The sequence below is a fragment of the Sitophilus oryzae genome, unplaced genomic scaffold (assembly GCF_002938485.1).
Source record: "Sitophilus oryzae breed Bouriz unplaced genomic scaffold, Soryzae_2.0 scaffold_1111_pilon_pilon, whole genome shotgun sequence".
Classification (NCBI taxonomy): domain Eukaryota; kingdom Metazoa; phylum Arthropoda; class Insecta; order Coleoptera; family Curculionidae; genus Sitophilus; species Sitophilus oryzae.
The window spans coordinates 1,804,888-1,818,758 of NW_022145740.1; the positions used below are offsets into that span (position 1 = coordinate 1,804,888).

Consider the following 13,871-nt stretch of genomic DNA (forward strand, 5'->3'; position numbering starts at 1 on the left):
TTGAGTTAAAAATGGCGCCTTAAAAAGCATATTCTACATGACTTTTTATTTTGGGCCCCCCCTAAAATAAATTCCTGTATCCGCCCCTGCCCTTGAAGAAACGAAGCCTTAAAATTTTTCCTGCAATTTCGTAAAATTGAGAATATTTCAAAAACTGTAAAGTTTAAGTGTGATAAACCTTAATCAAATTTACCTTTATTTCAATCGTAGCATCTAAAAATAGAATAATATACAAGGTATTCCATTTGAAAAAATACAACTATAATATTTTTTACTTGTTGGGGACACTCTGTATCTTGTAAAAATATTTTTAAATTGTAGCTCTAATAGTTCTTCAACGAACCCAAAATTTACAATTTGTAAAAATCTAATCGTTTAGCTACAATACTCCGTGTCGTATGTGGTGAACAACCCTGTATTATAGAAATGTATTATTTTTCAAAATCGACTGATATTCAACTTAACCATATACAATCAGGTTATGCACATACCAGGTCATATTATAACGATGGAGTAAGACAAATTATTATTTGTTCAAAATAAAACTTACTTTTAAACTCAGTTTACAACACAACTCTACCAATACAGTCTAAAATATATTTTCCAAACAATCTATATTATGCGGGACACTCTTAGTAAAACAAGGAAATCTCTATTCAAAGAACCGCCCCATCCAGCCAAGAGATGTCGGCACTAGCACAACTTTTCCCAGTATCTGTAACATCTGAGACTATAAAATATTATGTATTATATTACTCTTCAGTATGTAAAGTTCTGAGAGGCTGGAAAATAATATAGAGTATTGTAGTTTACTGTTGCTGTAGCAGAAGTTGTTCCAGTTCATCGGCTGATCTGAGCAGAAATGCAGCAGATTCCCTGTAACCTGTGATTAGCTGTCTGACTGCGGCCATTTCGCCAGTGTTCAACTTGTGATTGACCAGAGGTTTCTGTTTTATACTCAAATCTGCAGGGCCTAAAATATAAATGATATATTACTTTTAAATCGACATATATACTAGGACAATTCTTGGGGGGAGACATAAAATTGTCTTGATAATGATCTTGAATTGAAGCATTGATTAAATGATAAATTCTGCATATTGAAAGCTAAAATTTGGATTATAATAGGTTAAGGGAAGTCGACATATTCGATCTGTCTAAATCAACTGATTGCATATCAATCAAATAGGGAGATCAGAAGAAATAATTATTTCTGATTATAAAATCGTTAAAATTATTGTTATTTTAAAGTCAAGCCTATGTATATTATTTAAAAACCCAAAAGACTAATAAAATAGCTTTTCAACGATATATTATGTTCCTATACATCAACCTTCTGGTTTCTTCAGTAAAGCCATTTAAAAGATAATAATTAAATAAATAAATGCCTTTATTGTCAAAAAAATTACAATTTGTAGACAAAGGTAAAGTAAACAAACAAAGTAAAGAGTGTGAGATGGTCTTTCTTGAGAAGCTGATACATGCTTACGTATTAGGCAAACGGATTCACAAATATAAATAAGGAAGGAAGAGTTAATATTTTTAATTTTTCAAAAAAAGTCCTGGCAATGAGTTCTGCTGTTTAGTCACAGTGAATAACGAACAGCCCTCTTCTGGAGCTTGAAAATGCGGTCAAATTGAGTCGCACAACACGAATGGAAGGGTATATCTGAGGTGCGACTCAAAAAGTGCATAATAAACAGTTCTAGCCACTGACAAGTTAAGCTCCTTAGAAACAGATCTTAATGCAAAACAGGCAGAGCTTAATTTTTTCGACAATGCGTCGATATGCATGTCCCATTTTAGAGAATTGTCTACAACAAGCCCTAAGAATTTTACAGATTTTACGACGTCAATGGTGGTGTTGTTAAGTACAAAAGGCTGCAGCGAGTTTTTATATGACAAAGCTTTAGTTTTAGAAATGTTGAGACTCAGGAGGTTCGAATCGCACCAAGATTTAATGGTGATTAAGTCATTTGATATAATCCTATGAAGTGCCGTGACGTCCTTGTTGCTCCAAGTGAAGCTAGTGTCGTCCGCAAAAAGACATATTTTACCACTGATGTTATGGTACTCTATTGGCTTGCTAGAAGACAACGTGGTATCCACCCTCACAAGTTGACTTCTGTTGCTCAGATACGACTTAAACCATTCGAGAGATGTTCCCCTGAACCCATAGTGCTGCAGTTTATTAAGGAGGGAAAACATTTGTGGACTTGTTGCTTAGAAATCCAAATTGATGTTCAGTAAGTATTTTGTACTTAAACAGAAAAGATACCAGCCTTCTTTTAACCAAACTTTCTATGATCTTGGATAGCGTTGGAAGGAGTGCAATTGGGCGATAGTTAGAAATTTGATCTTTGTCTCCTCCTTTATGCAGAGGAATGATTATTGCCGTCTTAAGACATTTTGGAAAAATACCATTTTGAAATGACATGTTTATTAAAGTAGTTAGATGATTCAGAAGATTTAAAAGTATAAACGGTATAACTATTTTAGAACAAGCAAACATTTTTACGAAGAACACATTTTTCTTAAAATGTCAATAATAAAAAAGTCTTTCCTTTTGTAAAGACAATCCGGGGACATACTGTAGACTATTACTACTCCAACTAAATTGTTGCTTACCCGTCGTTAATAAGCCTGCCGCCGCAGCAGCGCCAAACGGCGGTCCAGGAAACAACGGGTACGGCCCTGCCCTCTGGAAGGCCTGAGAGAAGTTCGGTCGGTACATGGCTGTGGGAGTCGAACCTGCCACCGCAGCCACGGCGCCTACCACGGTGGGACTCGGGCCGATGCCGTTCAATGTCGTCACGATGCCCAAATTGTTGGACGAACTGAAAATCAAAGACATATAGAAAATGTCATCAAAAAAAGTAATCGCAAAACAATTTCCGATGCACGTAATCAACTTTGCGTGACAAGCGATGGCGACAGTGCTGCCAGATTGTGATGGATTTATGTGATGAATCTTAATGTAAAATTAGGAAACAATATATTTATTATATCATTTTTAAAAAATTTTACGTTTTATTTTTAATTTCATAATTCATATTTTAGTAATTAATTACTTAAAATAACTGTTTGTGCTTAGAAGTACAATTTAAAAAAATTATGAAAATCGGCAAAAACGAAAATTACTCCCAAAGATTCAACAACAACACGATATTATACAAAATAATGACTGACATTATGATAGTCAAATAATAAACGACAACCTTGCTGATCGTGGCGCAATGTGACATGGCGATAATAAAAGTAGCTTTAAACTAATTTTTGCAGCTTTAATCTAAATAAAATATCTGTTACAATCATTTGCTCTATGAAGTAAAATAAGGAGCTGTACGGTATCTTAAATTATACAAAAAATTTAAACAGAGACAAATTGGGTTTAGTGTCAATTGGGATATGATTGATGACGTACATCGGAAAATGTTTTGCGATACTAGTAAATAAATCTTTGTTTCAGTTTACCTTAATGACGTTTTGATTTCTGTGGTGACAGGTCCTTTGGTTATAGAATTATGTGTCGTAGAAGGTGCTGTGGTTGCTGAAGGGAATGTATTGGATATATCGTTTTCTATCTTTGTACTGTTGGGGAAATCTAAACTTCTATTTATGGCCGCGGTTGTATCTGTAGGCTATACAAGAATTATTTTATTTATATTTTGTTATTAAAAAAAAATATAAGATAATTATTATCACACAGTAATAAATAAAAATGCATGTTAATTTACCCTATGTACAGGGCGGTCGAAATTGGTCTGTTTTAACAGAGAAAACCTGTTTCCTGACTAGATAGAGCAAAACCGATATAGATGTCATGGGCTCGATTTCTGAAACACGTTTAATGGCGTAAACCGCCTGTTGATATTTTCACTGCCCACTGAGATACGGGGTATTTTTGATTTTTTTACCATTTTGAAAATTGCTCATAACTTTTTTATTTTGCGGAATAATAAAATTCTGTAAAAACGTTCTTAAGGCACTTTTTTAAGCACAATCCAGTGGCGTACTCAGTTTTTTTCTATGCTTGCTCTTTTTGTTAGAAATAATGAAAAATATAATTTTTTAAATGGAAATCATAGTTGGCTATGAACTTAAAAAAATGCTGGCGTTTAACCCTTTTCAACGTTATAAAGTTATATATATATATATAGTATCTATTTCTAAGAATGAGAGAAATATTAGGTTTTTTATCTTTATATCGAAGCGGGCCTTGATTTTGTGTTGACCTATTTGCCTAATTATTTTTTATCACAATTTAATATTCATTATTATTATTTATCTGCATAATTAAAGACTTTTGTAAAGGTAAATTAACATTCTATAGTAGTATTAGTAATTACAATTGAAAGCGATACAATAAACATAGAACAAGACTAAAAAAACATATTTTTTGTGTGGAGAATATAGTTTTCTAAAAAAAATCATCAAAGATGTTCAAACTTGCACCATCCTTGTTGAATACACAATAAACATCTTTTGCGCATAGAGTTGCAACGATTTATTAGGCGAACTAGTGTAATAAGTCCAAAAGCTTGCCTAGTAATCTTCTGCAATTCCTTCTCTCGTCCCAATGGTTGTTCCCTTATAGGTAAGGTCTGTTAATTTCCCCCATAAAAATGTTGAAAGGAGTTAAATTACAGAACCTAGCAGGCCTAGATATGGGGGCCAAGATATGAGGCCCTTTGTTCAAATCCAATTCTCACTAAATTCTCCATTTAATAGTGCAGTTGTAACCCTGTAATTGTAAATGGGAATACTAATATAGAATGTTGATTTACCGTTTCAAAAGTCTTTAATTATGCGGATAAATAATAATATAGAATATTAAATTGTGATAAAAAATAATTAAGCATCTATAGGTCAACACAAAATCAAGGCCTGCTTCGACACAAAGATAAAAAACGTAACATTTCTCTCATTTTTAGAAATAAATGCACATAACTTTATATCGTTGGAAAGGGTTAAACGCCAGCATTTTTATAAGTTCATAGCCAACTATGATTTCCATTTAAAAAATTATAGTTTCTATTATTTCTGACAAAAATAACAAGCATAGAAAAAAACTGAGTACGCCACTGGATTGTGCTTAAAAAAGTGCCTTAAGAACGTTTTTACAGAATTTTATTATTCCGCGAAATACAAAAGTTATGGGCAATTTTCCAAATGGTACAAAATTAAAAAAGACCCCGTATCTCAGTCAGCAGTGAAAATATCAACAGGCGATTTACGCCATTAGACGTTTCTCAGAAATCGAGCCCATGACATCTATGTTGGTTTTGCTCTATCTAGTCAGGAAATAGGTTTTCTCTATTAAAACAGAACAATTTCGACCACCCTGTACAGGGTGGCTCGAATTCGACGCTCATCATTGGGATTTCGGAAACCGTAAGAGATACAGGATCGGTTAAATGGAGGCAATATTGCGCAATTTTATGCTCAGTAAAATGCCGTGTTGCATTTTGAAAAATTCCGAATATATTCGAAAAAAAATGGAATTTTCAATTTTGTTTTCTATTGTTTCCTGGCTTTATTTGTTAAGATAACTTAAAATGAAAAACACTTTTTCATGGCCACTTTTTCTGCTCATAACTAACTAATGAGTGATTAAATATTGACTCTGACGTTTCGACTTCTGGCGACCATCATCAACTTAATTTTTTTAAATACGGACCTGATTTTTTTTTAAATTTAATTAAATCCTTTCATCAATCTTAAAACACTATATATAGTCCCTTTGATATTTGCCGACGTTTCGTACAGAAAAATCCATCACCAGAATATTTTATGCACAAAAAATAAAAATGCAAGACGGCATTTTATTGAGCATCAAATTGCGCAACTTTGCCTCCATTTAACTGATCCTGTATCTCTTACGGTTTCCGAAATCCCAATGATGTGCGTCGAATTCGAGCCACCCTGTACAAGGTGAGCCAAATTGGGTATTTTTAAAAGGAAGCACCCTTTTCTATAGGAGATAGACGAGAACTAATATCGATGTCTGGAGCTCAATTTTTATCAAAAATATGATGGTAAAGTCTGAATGAATCATTGGACTAGGAAACAGTTCTTTCATCAAAAATTATTTCTTTCTTGATCTTTATTGCACACTCTGGACGAAACAAAAATTGTAGGCAATCTACACTTACCACTTTCGATGGTGATAATCAAAAATGACAAATATAAATGAGGTTTTGATACCGTTTAAGCTTTGTGAGACTTATTCTAGATACATTCTTAGAAGATTGTATTAGTAGAAGGGAAAAAAGACTTACTTGAACGCCAGGCACGACAGGCATTGGTTGACTAACAGGTTCCAGTCCTAGCCTCATCCTTTTGGCGTTATGGCTTTCGTTCTCGCATGCTGTTGCGAGAATTTGTTCGGCTTGTACTGAGGTCAGATGAGCTGGAGTCGGTCTCGACTATAAAACGAATATTATAATTAATACCGTATGATCGAGAAAAAACGGCGTCAAAGGCGGCTGGGGAATGACTATCGATGCTATTTTTGACGAGGTCGAACTCTGCTCAAAGTTAATTAACTTTATTTTGATTTTTTTAGTTAATTAAAATTCTTCTTCTTTTCACTTTAAAGATCTTCAAATAAATTAAATTTTAATTAAAATGAATACTAAATGTAGAAAATCTAGAAGACAATAGTAAGTTTCCGGATACAGAAATCTATATCCAAAAATTATTTTTTTCTGATAATTTGAACTATACCAGTTTTAATTAATAAAAAATCTATATTAGGTAAATCTAGTAAATCGTAATTAATACTAAATGCCTCTTTAAAAGTAAAGAAGAGAAAAATCAAAAAGGCTCTAACCTAACAATCGCCCGTCCCAGTTCCAGGTATTTCGATAACTCTTAGAGTCTGCTTAGAGTTAACAAAAATCAGATTATTCTACTGTTAAAATGTATGGATTATCCTTTTGTAATTGTCTAATATAGACTAGACCCTTCAGATTTAGTAAAACTGTAGCTGTAAACCAGTTATGTGTGTTCATTACTATACATGGAAGAAGTATCGTGTTTATCAACAAGGTTAATTGTAGGCCTTAAATTTTGCTTAATATGGTCATATTTTGTAATATTCAACTCATAATTGTTGATACTTCTGGTGGATGATATTCAATTTTATACAATATGTATAAAATATAAACACACTAAATTGAAGTACTAGAAACGGTAAGGTGGGATATTTTTACGAATCTGTATTATTACTTTTTTACTTATAGAATATCTACAGCTGTGTATAACCTCTAAGAAACAAATTAAATGAACAAAACTATGTCCAAGAAATAGTCTATTGTATAGAGGATTTAATAACAAATATTAAACCAGTGTTTACAAGATCAAATTCGATTATCAAAATATAAGTCATTTACGGCGTAGAAAGCCTTGCCTAGTAAATAAGATTTCAATGCTTTGCGAAATGAAGAAAATGATGTTATGAATTTGGTTTCAAATGGCAGGTGATTGTGCATTTTTATGTATATAATATTGAACTTTTAACTAACTCTGAGTCTAGGTAGATAAAGGTCTTGCTCCGTGTTCCTGAGTTGGTAAGTGTGAGATGGCCTTTCTGATACATGCTTACGTATTAGGCAAACGAATTCAAATATAAATAAGGAAGGAAGAGTTAATATTTTTAATTGTTTAAAAAAGTCCTGGCAATGAGTTCTGCTGTTTAGTCCCAGTGAATATCGAACAGCCCTCTTCTGAAGCTTGAAAATGCGGTCAAATTAAATCACACAACACGTACCCCAGAATGGAAGGGCATATCTGAGGTACGACTCAAAAAGTGCATAATAAACAGTTCTAGCTACTGATAAGTTAAGCTCCTTAAAAACAGATCTTAATGCAAAACAGGCAGAGCTTAATTTTTTCGACAAAGCGTCTACAAGCTCTAAGAATTTTACAGATTTTACGACGTCAATGGTGGTGTTGTTAAGTACAAAAGGCTGCCGCGAGTTTTTATACGACAGAGCTTTAATTTTAGAAATGTTGGGACTCAGGAGGTTCGAATCGCACCAAAATTTAAGGGTGATTAAGTCATTTGATATAATCCTATGAAGTGCCGTGACGTCCTTGTTGCTCCAAGTGAAGCTAGTGTCGTCCGCAAAAATACATATTTTACCAATGATGTTTATGTTAGCAATGTCGTTAATAAAAAGAAGAAACAAAATAGGGCCTAGTACTGAGCCTTGTGGTACTCCACATTCTATTGGCGTGCTAGAAGACAACGTGGTGCCCCCCTCCTAAACATTCTACATTCTAACTCATTTTCCAAGTTTCCAGTAACTGCGTGGCGAGAGTATTATACCATCCTGGTCACTTCATCTACGTGGTCTGTCTTTTAATGCATGCGACAGAGATAAATATAAATGACCGGTTGATAGACACAGAGACAAAATAAAAAGCGGCATACAGTGTTGCCGGTTTTTACGTTTGTAGGAAAATGTGTGTAAAAAATAAATGATTTGGTTATGATTGATATTTGGCTTAAAAATATAATTTATTACAGTTGTAGTAAAACGAGTAACTAATTGCGAAAAATAAAGTTCCAAAACTAGATGCTAGATTGCTAGATTTCTCGACGCTGGACTTTTGAATCAAAATCGGGACGGGTGGCAAACCTGTCTACACATTAAAATCCAGACCACGCAGCTGACCAGATCGGTATAGTTAAGTTACTTACCGCATCCCAGGCGGTGCTCGGGTCCCTCGCCCTCTTGTTCCGTCGACACGACTTCAGGTACGTGCGTATACGCTTGCGCGCCCTCTCGGCGAACTCCGGAAACTGCCTCGTACACGAATCTATGATCGCCTGGATCTTCTCTTTAGGCTGTTTGCTGATCGGCACCATCCTGTCCAGGTTCTCGTCAACGAATAACCTCACGAACATCTGCAATCAAATTAATCATATTATGATAGGTAATGTATTCTTAGTTGTCCCCTGCTTATTAAACGGTTTATTGCCGTTCCGTTGGTTTGTTCCCATTAATTAGTATACAGGGTGATATGAATTGTACTCTTGTACTTCGGCACCTATTCTGCAGATGTAGAAATATAATTTTTTCTCCAAATAATTTCTGAACAAAGGTCGATATTTCGATGCAAATTGTACCGGGTGGCCAACTAAGAATGGACGCCGGCTGTATCTCAGAAACTACTTATCATATAACTTTGGGAAAAAGACTCTAATAAGTAAATCGACCAAGAGAAATCGCTGGAAATTATTTTCAAGTTCGAGAAATGCCCGCTAGAGGGCGTTTCTCTAATAGCCAATCAGAAAACAAGTTTTTTCTCAAAAATATTCAGGTGAACAGGTATTTTAAATATTACTATTGTAATCATCGAGAAATTTGTAATTTTTTTGATATAAAGTATTTTGCTCTATCTCATAAAATAAAGTGGTGGGGGAAGGTTAAACTTGCTTTTATTAAAATAAGGATAACTCTGGTTTAGGTTACGCGATTTAAACAAACTAGGGCTCGTTTAAAAGAGCTTTTCTTCCTTAATAATCTCCAGTATAAATTTTGTTTCCACAATTTTTTTCGTGGTAGCTAGAGGGCGCTGTTTGATATCATAACAGATATTGCGCTTTTGCGTAAAAAAATTAAATAGGAGGCTATATTTCTCTTTACACAGTTAAATAGAGCACAAAATTTCCAAAATATCAGCGCAAACCGCAACTTTCTATCTTCCCTTTAACCGGAGATATTAAGAGAACAAATCATGATAGGCTGCCGCTTAGGATTATATAGTCTAAAAATTATAGTAGTAGGCTAGGAAACAAAAAGAGGTAAATTAGTTACGTCAAAATATCAAAACATATTTATATTTTAATTTCATTTTAATACCGTTTAATTATTATCTATCCATGTTTCATTCTTGATTCGATCTCATAAATTAAAACCCAGGCATATTGTATCCGATGACGGAGCTGGCCATGGAAATATGCCGCTCCAGCGTCTCTATCTACTAAAGTAAGTGGTATCCAAGAAGCCCCACACATTTGTAGCAAAATAAGCGGCAGCACTGCCTTAACTACACCAACGGCATTCATGCTGATGAAATTGCAACAAATGCAATTTCATCATGATGGATCCCCTAACAAAATTGGCAAATCATTTCTTAGAAATTATGGATAGTTCATTTTATTCAGATAATTAAAAAATTATTCAGATAATGACAAAAACCGTGTTTTCTGATTGGCTATTAGAGAAACGTCCCCTGGCGGGCATTTTTCGAACTTGAAAATAATTTCCAGCGATTTCTCTTGGTCGATTTACTTACTAGAATTTTTTTCCCAAAGTTATACGATAAGTAGTTTCTGAAATACAGCCGGCGTCCATTCTTAGTTGGCCACCCGGTACATACCTTGGATACATGGTTTGAAAAGTAACAACTTTTCGTTCATACCTGTATAAAACTACTGAGTCAAAAATATACATTTTTGTAGATTTTTACGTAAAAAAGGTCTCTTGGTAAAAATAGCTATGAGTAATGATTCCCAAGATATTTGGAATTGAAATAATCAATACATGTCATCATTGATAAAAATTGAACATATAGACAAGATAGTTAGATATTAGGGTGCGTTTAGACTTGAGCACGCACGAGCTAAGCGTGCGCGCACGTTCAAATTAAAAACTTATTTTTTGACGAATGAAGTGATCCAGTTGTGCGCGCACAGCAGAGTTGTTTTGGCGAAAATAATGGACGACCAAGAAATAGTCGAGGCTGCAGTCATTGTTATGCACAGCTTAATTATTAAAAAGGAGAAAAATCAAAAACATCGTCGCTGGTGGCAAACTGTCTTGTTGTCACTGGTAACTAACTGAAAACAAACCTTTAGGAGGAAAAAGCCACTGGCAAGCTAGTCTCCACTTGAATTCTATGCAGTGGTACTTTACAAAGATATATTTTTTTAGATTCCTCTTTCATTGGTGAAACATCCAGGCATTTATTAGATAGATCTGTATATAATGTTGTAAAAGGGAGTAGAATAGAGAGTAGAATATAAAACAAATACACCAATATGTACAAAATGCTTTATTCTAAATCAATATTTTCTTTAACATCACTAGAAAAGTCACACTCATCATATGTGGTGTTGTTAACTTCCTGAACAATTTGATCCGAAGACGTAGCCGACTCTTGTTCATTTTCTAATTCCAATTGTGACATTACCTCGGCAAATTTCAGTTTTGCCATTATCTGCATTCGCTGCGAAAACGTCTTGACCGTCGAAGCATACCCTGAGAAAATCATGTCAACTGCATCCATCTTCTTATTGTCACTTTGTACCAAATTCTGGTTGTCCAAATAAGTTATAACATTTTTTGGAGAGGAGTCTGTATTTGGTGCTGTCCTCAAACGATTGCTATACTTAACTTTAGCAATATTTCTAGGTGAAACCGACGAATTGTGGAAGGATGTAGTTTTTTTTCTACGTACAACGCTCCTGCTTGTTGTTGTGTTGTCAATATCGTAGTCTGAATTGTCTGCGCCTGAATTTTCTTGTCCTGTTGGTCCGGGATATGGGGCAATTACATAAGGTCGCAATGGTTCCATTTCGTTCGCCCATTTCCATTTACACAACAATTCTTTTTGCTTTTTCCGATCTTTGGTAAACGAAACAGTCCTTCGTGCATGTTTCGCGTATGAATCCCTCAGGTTCTTCCATTTTTTCTTTAATAGATTAGCTGGAAATAAAAATGTATATAAATAAAATATGTCTCGCCAAAGCTTACATCTTTATTAGATGCCAATAGAAAATTAAAAGTTCATTCTCTATCATATATATTCATTTATTATCACTGACCGTTGTCATTGTTGTCAAGTGTGAACTCCACTGACAACTATCACTGACCGTTATCAGTTCACACTTAACAACGGTCAGTGATACTTCTAACCGAAACGTTGTGTAAGCAAAATAAATAAAGACAATGGAAGTCCGAAACTCTTTTAATTTTAAATTAAAAGTTAAATTGAATGGCATGGAGCTGGAACGTTGCCGTAATCCAAAATATTTGGGGTTACACTGGATCGATCGCTGGCATTTAGGAAGCATTGCTTAAATACGAAACAAAAAATATCTGCCCGCAATTCCTAAATTATTAGGAAGCTCACAAGCAGGATTCGTAAAACTACATGTTACTGTTAAAAACTACATTTCCGGTGAAACAGGAAGTTCACAACAATTGAATACGTCAATCAATCCTAATTTAGGTCATATACTAACGTACCAAATTTCAATTTTTTATCTAAAAAAAATTAAAAAAATATAGGGGTGAGTCACTTTTGAAAGGTACCCAGTACTTAACTTATCCAAAGTTTTTTTATTAAAGTATCTGATACTTTCACTACAACTTAGCAACATTGTTAGGTGTCTGAGTTTACTAGTGGGACGTAGACGCCGGTAGCGGAATCGAAAAACGTTGACGTTTTGCCGCTGTCTTACCTTTATAAATGCTTAATCCTTCTAAACAAAATGTACTTACCGTTTTGTCCCAGTTCTTCGCCGATCGACCTCCACACTTTGTCCCGTTTGTTCGAATTTTTGTAGTCCTCGTTCCGCCGGTCGTACAATATCGGGTGGGCTTTGACGCACTCGATCAGCTCTTCTGTTAGCGACATCCAATGTGGTGACATCACCCCCGTCTAGGCGAAACTCGAACGGCGAATGAAGCGGTAAAATGGAAAATGTAGACGCGCTGCGCCGCCGGCTGCGATACACAAAGGTCGGGCGGAAACGGTGCGGCGTTGCCACGACCGCCGCGGAATCGCGCCGCCTGGCAAATTAACACGCACAGGGATGGGTTTTATATTTGAATAAAAAGTTTAAGGAAGGTAGGAATGTTCGAATTAAATCGATCCTTTGACATGCGATTCCCGATTTTTCAGTCTTTTAAAAAAAACTCACAATCGATTTCACAATCGCTGCAACCATCAGACACATTGGAAATGATAACACCACATCGTCGGACGGGACATAGTAAGTCCCATGTAAATTTTAATGGGGTCAATTATTGGCTTCCCTAATTATTTTAGAGAATAATTCTATTTAGGTTTATTGAAGAGCACTAAAACCCACATTCAAAAGTTTAACTTTAGATATTTTTGATTAGCTCGTTTACGAGTTATCGCCGATTTATTTTTAAATATTTCTCCTTTCTTATGGCCCTGTATTTACTTATGAGCACCAGTCAAGGTAAAAGATAACTGTCAAATGAAGTTGTCATTTCAGAAATTTACCTATTTAGTGCTTTATTATTATTGAAAACTCATTCCTACATCGGATATCTTAAAGATGTATTTATAAATACTAATTAATATGAATTAAAGTAAAATAAAGTAATCAATTACAAGGTTAATTATAGTCTTATTACAATATTCAATAACTTATTAATTTAGGTACTATTAAATTGTTAGAACTTTAGGATTTAAGAAGATGTTCAAATATTCCTCCATCGACTGCTAGACAATAACCCAGGCAATCATAAAATTTTCTTCTTACATTCGCTAGTTGGCAAACTGAAATTCTATTGCATTCGGCAGAAATAGCATTTTTTAACTCGTCTAGATTTGGGTATTTTTTATCCTTGTATATCCTGTTTTTTAAATGGCCCCAGAGAAAGAAATCATTTGGGGAAATATCAGGAGACCTTGCTGGCTAATTTACTGTATGATTTAGGCCAATAACGTTTCAGTTAAAACTATCGTCTAAATATTCCCGAACAGCCAGGGCACTATGTGCCGGGCAGCCATCCATTTGGTACCAAACTTCCTGATTTTCCCTAGCAGCATCATATATTGTCTAACGTAAACGTGCATTCGTCAGTGAAACATAT

The 13,871-nt window shown here is 34.7% G+C and overlaps 2 protein-coding genes across 2 annotated transcripts in view; both read right to left on the reverse strand.

The window, feature by feature from the left end:
* Positions 1 to 335: 335 nt before the first annotated feature.
* LOC115881915 (nucleolar protein 4-like) overlaps positions 336 to 13,871 on the reverse strand; it is a 63,590-nt gene continuing 50,054 nt past the window's right edge. The window contains exons 5-9 of the mRNA XM_030899645.1: positions 8,711 to 8,917; positions 6,282 to 6,428; positions 3,475 to 3,641; positions 2,629 to 2,837; positions 336 to 973 (exon numbers count right to left, since the gene is read on the reverse strand). Of these exons, the coding sequence (XP_030755505.1) occupies positions 810 to 973; positions 2,629 to 2,837; positions 3,475 to 3,641; positions 6,282 to 6,428; positions 8,711 to 8,917 (894 nt within the window). The 3' untranslated portion in view covers positions 336 to 809. The remainder of the gene's footprint in view (positions 974 to 2,628; positions 2,838 to 3,474; positions 3,642 to 6,281; positions 6,429 to 8,710; positions 8,918 to 13,871) is intronic.
* On the reverse strand, positions 11,069 to 12,740 carry LOC115881932. The gene is made up of 2 exons (XM_030899662.1): positions 12,522 to 12,740; positions 11,069 to 11,723 (listed from the first exon to the last, which is right to left on the reverse strand). Exons 1-2 carry the CDS (start codon positions 12,670 to 12,672, stop codon positions 11,071 to 11,073), a joined length of 804 nt encoding a protein of 267 aa, XP_030755522.1. The 5' UTR covers positions 12,673 to 12,740; the 3' UTR covers positions 11,069 to 11,070.